Source organism: Vigna angularis, chromosome 9 (assembly GCF_016808095.1).
Source record: "Vigna angularis cultivar LongXiaoDou No.4 chromosome 9, ASM1680809v1, whole genome shotgun sequence".
Lineage (NCBI taxonomy): Eukaryota > Viridiplantae > Streptophyta > Magnoliopsida > Fabales > Fabaceae > Vigna > Vigna angularis.
The window spans coordinates 30,326,861-30,343,422 of record NC_068978.1 but is presented as its reverse complement, the minus strand read 5'-3'; the positions used below and the strand labels follow the sequence as shown (position 1 = coordinate 30,343,422).

Sequence of the window (16,562 nt, the reverse complement as noted above, 5' to 3'; positions counted from 1 at the left end):
ACAATGCAAATGATCGTTTCATAAAATCTATAATAAATAATAATTAAAATAAAAACTTATTTTTTTTATTAAAAATCTCAACAAACAAGAAAACATTGTTTCACAAAAAGATTTCCTTAAAAAAGAAAATAACATAAAACTAAAAGATTATCTCAAACAATTTTTATATTGATCACTTTTCTTAATATTGTATATCTTTCTCAACACGTATACTATTATCTGCTCTTGTTAAAATACAATCATCATATATAAAAATCATCACTACAAATTATTCAATCTCAGCTAGATATCTAAAATTACTCCACGATCAATAATAATAATCATAAACACAAACATGGACCAATCACAGAATGACACGTAGATAGTGTTAAAATGTTATAAAAAAAATGTTGTCAAAGTATCGTTATCCTTATAAAAATGTAGTAATGTACTTGAAAATAATTTTATTAGCATGAAGAACATCAAGAAAAACATTTTGTCTCTTCAAATTTATTGGTTTTTTTCATAATCATGGTACAAAATACAACAACTCAAATATTATCACTTGTATAAATTAAAACAAACATATGTTGAATGTTCTCATGCAACTATATATATGATACTTAGTTACCCTTTACTGTTATTGATTTTCCCCAAGATTGGCTACACCAAGTGTGCCTACTCCACTTAGGGTTTGCAGAAGAGTTAGCTTCCAACTTCTTAAACCTCTTCCAATCACTGAACATTACTTTCAAGTCTTTTTCCTTTGCAGTGATGCTCCTGCAACAGGCTGCATGGACAGTGATGACTGCCCTAATATCTCTGCTATCTTGGCAAAATGCACTAAAATAAAGGGTATCCAAAAACCTAACCCTAAGCCCTAACTTATCGATTATACCACCATTAATTAGATCCCTAAGAACATCTTGTTCTTTTTTCCCTGTGGAATTGTCCTTTTGTGCATACCATGTTTCATATAGGGAAATGGTCTTCTTGTTTGATCTCACATAGTAAAAGCCTGTGTTGATTGGATTTTTTTGTGACCAAGGATCACCGACATAGCTGTCTAAACTTATTTGAAGGTCTTCTGTTTCGTTCTTGCCCAACATTGTAAATGGGTCTCTTAACCACATAACATCTGTGTCCTATATGAAAAATGTTGCATGAGAATTAGAAGAAAAAGAAGAAGTTTGAATTGATATGCTTTATATTTAGGGTTAAATATCTCTATAGACTTTAACCATAGATGTGTAATTAGAAGCTAGGTGTTTAAACTTTAAAAATGAATAATATAATTCGTTTAACTTAATAAATTTATTTTTTTACGTATTAAACAATATTCTAGATTAACATTTAAACTGTAATATATCAAACAACATGAAAAATTATTTGAAAAGTAAAAAAAAAAATTAATTTAATTGAATTAGAAGACATTATCTATTTATATTTAAAGTTTGTAGAACAAACTATATAAAAGTTTGAAACAAAATAAATTGTAATTCTAAATAAAAAAAATAAAAACTAAAAACTTATTTAATTTTTATATTTAATTATAAAAAATATATTAAAATTCAATTGTATACTTTTATATTTAACATAATATCATAATACATTTATACTTAACATAAGATCATATTAAAAAAAATATGATCTATTTCAAAATGTAGGTTAAATTGAACTATTTTTTAACTTAATTCGTAAGGTGCCGTTTTACATCCGCACTCATATCAGCATGTTTTAAGAAAGCAAGGTTAAAGTTATTAAAATTGTTTTATCTTCGTTGACATTAAAAAAATGACCTAATTTGATGTGTAGCACAATTTTTCTTTTACATTTATATAATTCAAACAAATATAAAAAGTTTGTCCACACCTATAACAAATTAGAAAAAAGTTAATGAAAGTGTAAGGATTTTTTTGGATAAAAAATTCATTTAAATTTTAAATTTTATTTGGAACATAAGTTTATTTGAATTTTATATATTCCAGGTTACTAAAATAATATGATAATTAATCTATACCACGTACCTTATTTGCTATGATGTTTCATTAAGCATGTACTTAATCTATAACTAATCTTGTGATTATTTATTAAATATTAAAATTTTAAACTATGTATGAATATATATGATCAGCCTTATCTTTTTAATTCTTAATTAAACAAATTAGATCCATTCTAATTACGTTGTATTGTTATTACTACAACTAGATAATTATATAAATTATAGTAATATTATTGTTCAAACTTGAAAGTACTAAGTCAAAGTTTAAATGAGAACAATAAAATCCTTTTCGGCACCATTGATGAGAATGTTATTAATTCCTCCAAATTTCAAACAAAAAGGAAGGAATTGGGAGATAATAGTGTACTTTAATTAGAGGCGCAATTAAACCTTGCTTAATATTAAACTTCCTTTTTGACATTACAGTTGTATGCATTAATTACGTACTTATATACCAACTTCATAATAAATATTTATTTACATCTAGGTAAGGTAAGCTCATTTTAGTATATTCTATAAATTAAACACATTTGACTTCACCCATTGTAACGTAAAATGGAAAGAAAACGAAGAAGAGAAAAATGTTTCAAATTTTAATTAAAGAAAATTAGAAAAGAAAGAAAAAAAAATGATTTTGAAAATTGCACTAATATAATATATTTACTAAACATTAACTATTAATAGTAAATTTGTCAATCTAATAGATACATTATAATTTTATATTGTTGCAATCATTTATGTTAAGTTTTGTTAAAATTGAACAAAATAATTATGAAATAATTTAATAATTTAGAATTAAATATGTTTTTAGTTCTTAAGAGAAAATATATCAAACCACAACTTAATTGTTATTATGAAATACGTTTGAAACATTAAATAAATTTAACAAATTTTGGTTAAAATAATTAATTTCATCTCTTTCTAAAGTTAAAGAATTAAGTTGGAGGAAAGTTTTGAAAATAGACTAATTCTAATTTAAACTAAAGTTAACAGATAAAAATATATTTAAACTAATAATTTATGTTTTAATATATTTCAAAAAGTATATGCTAGTTTAATTTTAATCCCTATAATTAATTGAGACATAACATAATTTCATATTAATATAATTATTTTGAATAAGTATTGTAAAAACATGATGTAATAGAAAATTATTGAATGTTATTATATATAGTAAAAGTTATACTTATAATTTAATCTTTGTTTCGTTTGTTGAATATAGTTAAAAGACATTTGTGGGTTATTATACTTAAAAATAAAAAAGAGCAATTGATGATAATAAAAGAAGAAGAAAAAAACATACTGTGAAAATGAGATTGTAGCCATGTTTGAGAACATCCAAGAGGAACTGAGTTCTCTTCCACATCATCTTGAGGAAATCTTGAGACATGAAAACTTTCTCGCCTTTGAAATCAACACCATCTGTTTCCAATTTGATGCAGTTCATCTTCAGAAATTGACATCTTTCATAGGCAATTTGATCAACAGCAACTAAGAGAATGTGATCAATGAGATATCTTGTTCCCTCTCCAAGCCAAAAGCTGTTGAGAAATAGATCAAGCATTGTGTTGTCACTCTCCACATCTTGCTCAGCATAAGCCCTATTCACTACGGCAATTATCACTGTTTTGTTTCCCATTGCAGTTTTTGCTAAAGCACACTCAAGGGCATCTCCACACGCTTCACTCTTTGAATTGTTCTACAATGTTTGCACAAACTTCAGCTAATCAAACTTCTCAAACACTTCACTTTATAATGTAAGATTATAAGATGATAACTCATTTTCATATGACATTTTGATGTTTCAGATTTATGCATACTAGATTAAGAACTAGCTGGGATAATTGTTGTTTGAAAATCTTAAGTCGATAGGATAAAATGAATATAAATCTCATTTTATAAGTCAGTTTTATAAAGTTGAATAATTAGGCTTTTAGTTTTTAAGATAGTATTATAGTTATCCAAAATTTATCCTAGTATCGTGTCACTCACTATATTTGATTGTTATTGAATCATTAATTAATGTCTAATTTTACACTTGATATATGTGTGTGTCTGTGTATGTGTCTCTCTGTGTGTTTGTGTGTTTGCGTGTGTGTGTGTTTGTGTGTGTGTTTGTGTGTGTGTGTGTGTCTCTGTGTGTGTGTCTGTGTGAGTGAATATATTGAAAACTTCACACCAACTAAAGACAAAAACAAATTTATAATATATAAGTGAATATGATCATCTTATAAATTAAATTTTTAAAGTTGAATTAAATTTAAAACTTATTTATTGAAGATAATTTTTTATATACATAACATACATATATATATATATATATATATATATATATATATATATATATATATATATATATATATATATATATATATATATATATATATATATATATATATATATATATATATATGCATGATATATTTTGAGACGAATGCAGAAAAAAGATGGTAAATTTGAATGAACTTACAAGATTTGATTGGTTTAAGAGTGGTTCCTTTTGCCATAGGATGAATTGGTTGGAAAAATGGGAGAAGCATTGGTAGATCAACATAATACCAATGAAGAGAATTGATACAGTTGCCAAACTAACAACAGGATTTTCCATCGCTTTTCTCATTGTGTTTTTATCTTTGTTCACAAAAACCAACAATGAGAGTTATACATATTTATATATAGAGAGAGAGTGGTTATTTCAATAAATTGAAAAAAAAAACTTTAAAAAGTAATTAATGAAATCAGAAAACTCAGCATCGAGGCCTAATAACCTTTATTATATTATGACGTGGCCTAATTAATTTATAAATATAACTAACTTAAATTTGCATTCAGTTTAGGGTGGGTATAACCCATTCTATCGTTGATTTTTTATTTATTTAATGTGAGCTAGACAAATAAAAAATACTTTTTAGCAATATTATTATTTTTATTTATTATTTAATTTGCTTCTGTTCTAGAGTGAGTTTGGCCCATTCTATTATTAGTGTCTTTATGTTTTAATTCATAGATACAACTTACTTAGTGCGGGTCTAACCCATACAAGATTTAATATTATTATTCTCATTTATGGATTAACTTGTATCTATTTTAAAGTAGGTTTGGCCCACTCTTTCATGAATATTTTTATTTTCTCTACGTAGTGTCAACTTTATTGACATTTATATTAATAAAAAAATACTAATATTTACTTAGCTCACACAATATTTAATATTATTATTATAATTATTTTTTAATTTGTGCTAGTTTAAAGTGGACTTAATTTATTATATTCTTTATATTTTATTTTGTGTGGAGTTAGAAATGATTTGATTGACTTTAATAATGCATCTCTTTTGCCAAATCTTTAATGGTAATTAATATGTAACATTCTTGTAGTGATTCTATTTTTCTAGTTTTTTTCTAAATTTTGTTAATATTGGTTCCATATATATATATATATATATATATATATATATATATATATATATATATATATATATATTTCTTCTTCATAGACTATTAATTATAATAAAATGTTTGATGAATATTTTACTATATATTCTCCTTAATTGTTATACTTGACGCTAACAAGAGAGTCAGTATTATAAACAATTGTGTTTTCTCCCTAAATTATAAAGTATTTAGTTTTTGTACTTTATAGAAGTCATATAACGACCTCCTTAGCAAAATGACATGTGGAGTGTTTTTCATGTGATAAATGGATTTTTACAATTGACGATAACATGTATATGTACATGTGAGTATGTTTTACATCACTTTAAAATAAAATACTTTATAATTTAATTTCAAAGCGAGTGTAAAATTTACGAATTATAATGAGTTATATATAGAGATGAGATTAAATAACTTATAACATTTGCATATATTCTTATTTGGTTGAGATGTACTCAGATGCACATGTTCCTACTTTCCTCCTTGTTTTTCAGGTCGAGATGTCTTCTGCCAACTGTAACGATAAGTCCTCTTCTAGTATACCTTGATTTTCTCAACAGAAGAGTCTGCAATGGTAATCCGTTGCTCATGTTAGAGATGTATTGTAAATGAAATATAGTAATAAATGATTTTATTGACATACCTCATGAACAATGATTATATATAGTACATGGATGGGCCATGTTTGTTAGGCCTAGGGTTCATAGGCTTACCTAGTTTTAGGGTTTCCTAATTTGCTTAATTTTCTCTAATTCACCATTACTTAGATGTGATTTATCATGTTACCTACGTAGATGCTTGAGTATCTCCTCCTATGTTGTTGTGTTGACCGATGTGTCATCGACCATATGATTTACGTAGATCGAGGTTTTCTCTTCCTCAACCTATTAGTACAATATAAATGAAGATTGATTTTATAAAAACATTCCTTTTCAACCCATAAATAAAAGTATAAGTTTGTCAAAAGTTGGAAGGAAGGATAAGAAAGGTTGTGGGTTCAACTCGTCCCACTAACATTTGGGAGCTATAAGGTTGGATTTGAAAGTGTTTCAAAAGAAGAGTGAGAGAGGTTGTTGGTTCGACTCTTCCACTAACAAAATACTAACAACTAACACTTGTCAATTAAAAGAAAAAGAAGCTTGTCATAACCTTTAAATTAACCGACCAACCATTGTATCTAAATGATGATCACATTATGTTTATGAGATTATAACCCATGATATAACTATTAATATCAAATGTTACATTTCAAATCCTTCACTCTTTTAAACATGATGGAGTAATTTTGTTTGGGTATTTATAATTCATCTATATATTAGTTGCTTTAAAAAAATAATAGCCTCAATAAAAAACAAATTTATTAGAATAAATTTTAAATTGGTCTGATATCATATTTCAACTGAATTTTAAAATATAATTTGATTTTATAAAACTAATTTGTAAAGCTAGATTTGTATATACCTATATAATATAAAAGATTTTCAACAATATACACATTCTTTTATTAACATTGGTATTAATTTCACAATGAAATCACTAAATATATTTATATAAAATAGAAAATGAAAAGGTCTCTATTTTTCATCCTTAACCCTATATAGGTCAGCCAATGCATAATCTATACAACATATCAACATAAACATTTTCCTATTAAGTTATAATTCTCTTCACGATAGTGTACAAAAAAAAACTCATAATTATAGTAATAATTATGTTATTAGGTTACTCAACTAAAGAAGATGGTTAGCCATTGTTTTTCTAACTCTTCCTCCAAGATTGCTGACACCAGTCATGCTTAGTCCATTGAGGATTCACTGTAGAATTAGCTTCCAACCTCTTAAATTTCTTCCAATCACTGAGGGCAACCTTCATATCTGCTACCTTTGCATTGATGCTCCGACAACAGTTGGCATGGACAGTGGTGACTGCCCTAAAATCCTTACTGTCTTGGCAAAATCCACTGAAATAAAGGGTGTCCAAAAACCTAACCCTAATTCGCAACTGTTCAATAATGCCACCTCTGATCAGGTCAAGAAGCACATCTTGCTCCTTTTTTCCTGTGGAATTATCCTTTCGACCATACCATGTTTCAAACAAGGAGACAGTCTTGTTGCTTGTCCTCACAAAGTAAAATCCAGTGTTGAGTAGGTTTTCCTTTGACCAAGGATCACCATTGTACATGTCTGTGCTAATTTGAAGGTCTTCTGTCACATTCTTACTCAATCTTGTAAATGGGTTTCTTAGCCACATTACATCAGTGTCCTGTCAAAAACATGTTACATTATTTGTCCGGTTCTCTCTCCAACTTAACATGGTAGAAAAACAAGAATTCATACTTAATATCACGACCATGATATGAACAACTTTTTTTAACAATTTTTTTGATAATAGACTATATATCACTATTTTATTGGTCCGTATATTTGAAACGAACCGATCACAAACTACCATATAAGTTGTTGTAAAAAAGTTATCAAAAAAAATTGTTAAAGAGACATTTTTCTTAATATTACGCGCATGATGAAAATATAAATTTGAAAGTTAAATTGTATATAAAGTAAACTTTGGAAAACATGTGCATCGATATGCGATTGAAAGTCTTACATCGACTATAGATAAGACTAATTTAAAATATATAAGTGAAGTACAAATCTCATCTTACAAATTGATTTTATAAAGTTGAGTTAACTTAAAATCTATTTTTTAACAAATGCAAAGTGGTTTGTTATTCAATTAATTTTGGATTATTTACATTTTATCCTTTTATTAGGTTTTTTTTCTTTATGTCAATTTCATTTTCTGATTTTCCTGTATGTGAATTAAATATTTTATGTTTGTTAACATGCTTAAATTTAAATTAGTAAATAAAATTGTAGAACATATATTTAAGTAGATCTTTTAAAAGAAAATAAAAAAGTATTTATTTAAATTTAGGAGTTCTCGATTTAAGATTGTAAAATTTATGCAATTTTAAATTGGAAAGGTATATGTATGTATTTGTAATTGTTCTCTAATAATTTAGACTATTTTTCGGAGCATGAATTTTGCTTTGTTAATATGAAAATGAAAATAAATAAGAAAAACAGTTTGTGAGAAAGATTAAGGGTTGCATTTTATAGAGAAAAGAAAAGGAAGGTGAAAATTTATTTTTTTAAAAAGATTGTCTTAAAAAGGATAAATTAATTTTTTAAATCATTTGTTTGATTTAATCAAAATTATAAAAAAAATCGTGGTCCTTTTCAAAACTCAACATCCAAACATGTTCTAATATTACTTATTGATATCATTAAAAAAAATCATAAACTTCACTATCTTTGACTATAAAATTTTTAATATTTTGAATATGTTTCAATAATGGAATTATTATAATTAATTTAAAGGTCAACTTTCAACAAAACTAACAGTAAAACCTAACAATGTGTACACGTTTACGTAACTAAGTATGACATGTTCAAGAGGAAACAGTTCAAAATCTTGTATAAAATGATTTAAAACAATGCACGATTGAATTAGTGGTGTAAAAAATATAAATTTTTAAAAAATACAAAAAAAATTTCTTCAGGTTTATTATAATATAACTGAATATATAATTGAAAAAAAAAACTATAATTCATAACTTTTTTTTTTCTGTCATATAGCTTTTTCCAGTATATTGATTAGAGGCTAAATTTTTTTAAAAGGTAATATGAGATGGATGAAATATTAAATAATATTATTTCAGATATCATCTTAAAATGAAAATTTAAACACGATTTGTAGAAATCAGAAATATAAATAACGTTACCTTTTAATTGAATATAGCAATTCCATTAATTAACTATATGATATGATTCACTCCTTTGTAATTAATTTTTTCTCCTATTGTATAACAGATATAATATGAAATAAATGAATATTTAGTATCTTAAAAAAGTTGATGCAATCAATATCTAACAAAGAAAGAAAAAGGATGAGTTAAAAAAATAAACTTTGTCAAATTAAACATTAATTATTACCCATTTAAGTTAATTATAAATCATTAATTCCCTTAATTGATCGAATCTCAATTCTCATTCTAATTGATCAAATTTCAACTTACGTAACCAAGACATGTTACGTGCACCACACAATAAGAAAAGGTGTGACGTTATGCAAAAATAAACAAATATTGACATTTGAAAAACCAAAAGAACGAACACTATTCAACTTTCTTACTATATATACCATAGGTCTCCCTTTATACATATTTATGAGTTTTGAACTTTTGTTTTGACATTTAACTATCTTTTTTTCTTCTAATTTTTCTTCAATCAAATAAAACAAAAAAATACTAATTAATATATTATCTTTAAATATATCAATTATATTTTAAATATGAAATCATAATCTTTCAAAAATTAATTTATTCGACTATTTTCATTCTCGAAAAATATAAATAAAGATTAATATATTTATAGTTAATAAAATTAAATACAAAATTATAATTTGTCTTTGTACTGATATATTTTAATTTTCAAATTTTAAAATTGAATAAATTAGAAAAATATTTTTAAAAGTTAAAAATCAAAATATATTAAAGTTTTAAAGATAAATTACAATTTTATGTCTTAAGAACTAGAAATATATTTAACTCATAAATAATAAAGATTAAAAGAGAATTTGACTTAATTTTCCACTATCCAATTCTATACACTTAAACATAATAGTAAGATTTAATTTTATAAAACTGAATATTACCTTTTTATAATATAAATTGATGTTATACGTAATTAACCAGGAATAATCTGAAATAAAAACAAAAATGGAAGAAAATGGAAAGGATTACATACAGTGAAAACGAAGCTGTAGCCACGTTTGAGAACATCCAAGAGAAACTGTGTTCTTCTCCACATCATCTTGATGAAATCGTGAGACATGTAAACTTTCTCACCTTCGAAATCAACACCATCTGTTTCCAATCTGAAGCAGTTCAGTTTCAGAAACTGACATCTTTCATAGGCAATTTGATCAACAGCAACTAAGAGAATGTGATGAATGAGAGATCTTGTTCCCTCTCCAAGCCAAAAACTGCTGAGAAATATATCAAGCATGGTGCTCTCGCTCTCCACATCTTGCTCAACATAAGCCTTATTCACTACAGCAATTATCACTGTTTTGTTTCCCATTGAAGCTTTTGCTAAAGCACAATCAAGGCTATCTCCACATTCTTCAATGTCTGAAGTCTTCTACAGTGCATATATAAGGCAAAATCAAAATGATGAAAAGTTACAGCTAAAAAGAGAATCAAACTCCTTACATATATACATATGTTTATGACTGGGAATTTACATTCCAATCCAAATCAGACTTAGAAAGATAAATTATTATATATCCAAAAATAGAAAAATATGTCCAAATTTCTAAGTATTTGTTGGAAGTCCCGTATCGATTAAAGATAAGTCAATTTAGAATATGTAAGTGAATGTAAACCTCATCTTACAAGTCAAGTCAATTTTGTGGAGTTGAGTTAGACTTAAAGTTCACTTCTTAACACAGTTATCTGAAAAAGATTTGTGGATATAACACTTTTGAGGTGAAAGGGAAAGTTTTTAATATGTGAAAAACAGAGGAAAAATTATGAGGAATTTGAGTTTAAAAGGTGGAATTCAACAATTTTCATAGAAAAGAAGAAGAACATGTGTGTGATTTGAACTTACAACGTTTGATTGGTTGCATCGTGGTTCCTTGTGGATTAGGACTAACTCATTGGAGATGGAGGAGGACCAATGGAACAACAAAATAAACACAGCAAGAAGCAAAGATAGAACAACTGCTAAACTCCCAAAAGTTTGTTTAGGGTTATCCATTGTTCTCTATATCTATATTATATGCCTTTTGTGTAGAGTTCTTAAGATGTGTATATATATAATTAGTTATATAATATATTGGTGGTTTTTCTTAGGGAGGGTGGCTTTGGAGGTAGAAAAGTCATATGTTATTGTTTTTGTTCAACGTTGAATGTTGGAGAATGAAAAGAGAAAAAACAAGAGTGTCGTATGCAGTGGTTAGGTTGATTACACAGTTTAAGAATGCTATTTCTGTGATCATAATAAGAATATTATTTTTTGGTCCTAATTGGCTACAGTTTTTGTTATCATATTATGGTAAAAGATTCAATTTTCAGTTATTTTGGGAATTTGATTGTGGCCAATTATATCATACTAACTTCGTATTCAGGGAAATGTAATAAGTTTGTTTTTGTTTGTAATATTTGTAATTTCAATGAATGAATTTCAGCTTTTTTATATATAAAAAAAAGAAACCATAAATTTAAAATCTGGTTATAAAAAATAGTTTTACAATAATATCGAAAGATAAAATTAATTTTAAAGGTAAAAAACAACTAATAATTCATGCCACGGTCATTTATAATGGACTACTTTTTTCTATCCTAAAAAATATTTGGTGGGTTTTCTTTAAAAATTATATATATTACATGAAAAAATAAGTAAAGGTGTACAATTAATATTATAGAGGGGCTATTATTACCCTCAAAATCCTAATTAAAATGGTAAATTCTACAAATTTTCTAGATTTAAAAGTTTAATTTAGCTAAAATTATGTATGAAAATTATTACAACTATAGAGAGCAAATATTTCAATGCTAATCATAGCAAATATGTTAAAAGAAAAATTGCAATAATAATTGAGAACATTTTAGAAACTCTAGTATGAGTTATTGAAGTTCTTATATATAGTCTTCTTTTAGTTTTCAGAAATCAAGTCATAAAGTAATAATTCAATATTTAGTTTTTATATTGTAGATGAAAATGGAAATTTCATAAATAACACACATTTCTTCATCCACATTAATTATTCATCTTTAATTCATGCTCTGATATTTTCTAGCCAAGCTCATACATAGTATCTTATTATTTCTTTCATGTTCTTGAGTTGCCCTTTGGTCATTCTACACATTTAATTCATATATGATGTTATTTTGTGATTGAAATTATTTATTCATGGTTTTTTTTATGAATTTAATTTCTTCTTAGAAGATTCGACTCTTGATCTATCTATGATTTCAATTAATTAAATGCTTCTGTATGTTATATTTTCAATGCTTAAGCCAACTCTATATAAATATAACATGAGTAAATTTATTATAGTATTGATAAATCTAAATTTGTGGATAATATCTTAGAGTTGTCTTGGTCCATTTTCATTTTGTTCTGAAAACCAGAAGTTGACAAAATTCACTGTGATGGCAACATCGATCAACCAGATGTATGAAAAATCAAATGGGAAGTTGAGAAATGGAAAAGAAAAGTCAAATTTTTGACTATAGTCTTTAAACTTGTTCTTTGGGGTGAAAGAAGAAAAATTCAAAATCCCAAAGGATACGACATAACATAAAAGCTGATGAATTGACACAGAAAAATAATTAATAATAAATTTGAACTGGAATATATAACTGTTTTAAGTATTGAAACTCAAGTAATTTAATAAAAATATATTATATGTGTATCTTATATAGTTTACAAAAAAAATATTTTGACTCCAACATAATTATATCTAAAAAAAAAGGACATGATGATGTATAAAAAAGTAAATTACATTAAACTATTTTTTTTTAATTCTTGAAATTGCACAAATACATTTTAATTATTAAAACAATCTATTTTATAAATATTAACTATATAATATTTCCAAGGGAATTAATGGAATGTTAAATAATGTCACTTTTTTTAAAAAAATATATTAATGTAATTGTAGAAAATCACTTGAGGAAATAATTCATTGAATTTATTAAAAAAATAAACGTATATGAGCTTGTCTTTATGTATCTATGTAGCATTCAAAAATACATGTCATTTACCTTCGTCACCTAATTTTGTTTGTTTGTTTGAGCATACATCGTATGTGCAACTGATCCTCAGTGTTGTGATAAAATTCAACTTTTCTTTTTTATAATTTGTCATATGTTATAAAATTTATCCTTATTAGAGAGTGATGAGTTTTTAATTTAATACTATGATATATATATATATATATATATATATATATATTATATTTACAGCTAATTAAAAGTACTTTAAACATGAAAAACGTTAATAAAAATATTTAAATGTCTGTAAAGAAATCATATTTATCAATCGAGTTTTATTGCTTTTCTTTTGAACTTATTGATTTTGGCATTAAAATATATATATATATATATATATATATATATATATATATATATATATATATATATATATATATATATATATATATATATATATATATATATAAAATAGGTATGTACATTCTAACAATAACGTTGTTTCTTTAATGACTTTATACTTTTATGTAGTATTAACAATGGCAGCCTCTTACCTTACAATTTTAGAAAAGTTACTTATTTTTACAATTATTTCTTATAAAAAGTCAACTTATTTATATTTTGTAAATTAATATTATTTTTAGTTTATATGACTATAAAAAACAATATTTAACTTGTTACTTTCAACATTTATCGTAAGAGACGTTAAATTCACCTTGCAATAGAAAATCGATGTCGAAGGATGTTAGTCATGGAATGACAAATAAAATAATACATTAACGTCTAATTAGTACCACTTTTAACAAAAAAAATGATAATATTTGACGTTTGTAACAGACGTCAAATGCTGTATTTTTTTTAATAGCTTATTTTTACAATTTTCTCAAACCTGAAAAACAGAAAACGTTCAAAACAATTTAGAATGTTTCTAACACATTCGAAACTAAAACTATGAACTAATCAAAACTAACACTAAAACTAAAGCTATCAAAATTATAACTATCATAATTAAATTAATCAAATTTTTGAAGCAAAATATAACTGCTATTATGGGTCCTAACTCCATTATTCCAAAAAATGCGATATCCGTAATGTTTAAAGTTTAATGTGATTTGTAATATGTGAAACGTATATATTATTACCTCAGTCCAATCATTTTTAATTCTTGCTTGAATGATGGTTTTGATCTGAGACATGACATAACAACTACATGCCCATGAATCTGACTGCTTGTTACACTAAACATGACAGAAAATAATCACATATCAAGGTCATAAATTGATATGCAAAAATTAATAACTTAAAGATTAATGAGTTCCAACCTTTGGATGTAATACTTAAATTTTGTTGTGCATTAAGGTTACCCACAACCCTAATTAAATTTGAACTATTTGAAACATAGGTTAATATTGATATAACTAAGTAGATGATATGAAAAGGCTTAATTCATCATTTGGTCCTTAGTTTGAGGCTTTGTGTTCGAAGTCGTCCTACCTTTTAATAAAGTCCAATAATGACCTATATTTCGTTAAAAAAACGATTCAAAGTCGTCATTCTGGCTTACAACGTTAAAAACATAATGGTGCAATTGCCTTTGTAGCCAAAACTGAATGACATGTACACTTATTGATTGCGTGGAAATGTGAAGTGAATTGAATTGGTGGAAATGTTTAAAGTTTAAGTTATTGGGTAAAAGAAAAGGGTTAGGGTTGGTGAGGGTTTGTACAACTTTTTCCCTTTTTTGAACAAAGTGGTTGTGGCAAAATAGAAATGGTTTCTTCCTAAGGTTGTTCGTCTTGTTTTAATACATGGTCGAAAGGAATTTCGCATTCCTCACATGATGGTGGTTGGAGGGGAGGTGGGATAATTCCTTGTTGCAAATGTGGTGATTTTGCTGTAACCAAAGTGGCCAGAACTCCACAAAATGTTGGCAGGCAATTTTGGGGATGTCGTCATTACAAGGTTTTATGAATACCCTTCTCACTTTTATGTCATTGCTCCTCTATATATTCGTTGTAATATAAATCTTTCACTTGAAGATAACCCCAAATATTTTAGGACACCTAGTATTTCAAAAAAACTCCATTTATCGGGGTTAATATCCCAATAAGCAATCTTTCCATCTATATACTTAAAGGGAAATTCTTTTATCAAGGTCCCATCGTGGCAGACCACTACCTCAAACCTTCCCTTAGACATCTCAATCCCTACCTTGCAAATGCTAACAGAGACCACTAAATTTACGTACTACAAAATTTAGGAAAGATTTTTTAATGATTTAAAAATTATTAGACGTCTACCACTTGATTATTCGACGTCTAATGCTTTATAACGTTGGTGTCTTGACTTTTCGACATCAAACTCTTCAAGAACATTTCTTTTTCAATTGGCTTTTTTAAAAGTTTAAAAAGAATTAGATATTGGCCACTTAACTTTGAAAGCATGAGAAAAGAAAGCGCAAAGAAATAGTGGAAGGGAAATGCTTTCTCGCATTATTTTTTTAATTTATAAAACACCATATGACGTTAATCCCCCTAGGAGTAATGAATATAGAAAATTACTTTTTGTGTTATACCTTTTAATGATTTAAACAACATTAGATGTCAGTCCCCTTGATTGTCTGATGTCTAATGAGATATGATATAGGCCAATTGATTGTCTAATGTCATAAGGATATAGAAAAGGACTTTTCAGGAAATATCTTTTCAAGAAAGGTCTAACAATCATTCTAGAAATATTTTGTCCTTTATGAAAAACCAAATTGACTACCATGTATATTATGCTTTGACCATCACAATAAATGACATGACGCTTAATAATAGGAATTCTTAATTAATAGGTAAACAAAACCATTAAAGCTCGCAAGTGGTAAAAGTAAGAGTATTATACTCTAGTTTGATGAAGATCAAGAAAAATTGGATTGCTTCTTGAACTTCTAAGACTATAAAAGATTACCAATAAAAAACAAACCGATGATGAAACTTCCAATATCAACACGCGTGCACAATTAATTTTAATGAATCCAAGAAGTTGTGTTGAGGACTTATGAGAAAAAATTAACCTTTTCTAGATAATAAAACACTCTCAAGGAAGTTCGAAGATTCTACCATGAATTAACTGAGTTGTTGGGTATAAAAGATGGTATCAAGTCTTATTTTAGTTAAATAGATGTGACAACCTATTAATCATATATATGACAAGGATATCAACTAAAGGTTCACTAGAATCTTATTAAGATGCAAGGAATCATTTATCAGAGTGGAAGAGGGTTTGCAATCCATGAGACAAGAATCTTTCGTCAAGTTCAAGTAATATTTGCATTGACATAGAGAAACATCACTGTTGGACTAATCAACACTTTTAACT

The 16,562-nt window shown here is 26.3% G+C and overlaps 2 protein-coding genes across 2 annotated transcripts; both read right to left on the bottom strand.

Moving 5' to 3' along the window:
* Window positions 1-602: 602 nt before the first annotated feature.
* LOC108346789 (uncharacterized protein At1g28695) lies at window positions 603-4,590 on the bottom strand. The gene is made up of 3 exons (XM_017585837.2): window positions 4,452-4,590; window positions 3,285-3,680; window positions 603-1,124 (listed from the first exon to the last, which is right to left on the bottom strand). Exons 1-3 carry the CDS (start codon window positions 4,587-4,589, stop codon window positions 603-605), a joined length of 1,056 nt encoding a protein of 351 aa, XP_017441326.2. The 5' UTR covers window position 4,590.
* Window positions 4,591-7,043: 2,453 nt separating this feature from the next.
* LOC108346788 (uncharacterized protein At1g28695) lies at window positions 7,044-11,239 on the bottom strand. The gene is made up of 3 exons (XM_017585836.2): window positions 11,089-11,239; window positions 10,222-10,617; window positions 7,044-7,675 (listed from the first exon to the last, which is right to left on the bottom strand). Exons 1-3 carry the CDS (start codon window positions 11,236-11,238, stop codon window positions 7,172-7,174), a joined length of 1,050 nt encoding a protein of 349 aa, XP_017441325.2. The 5' UTR covers window position 11,239; the 3' UTR covers window positions 7,044-7,171.
* Window positions 11,240-16,562: the final 5,323 nt, after the last annotated feature.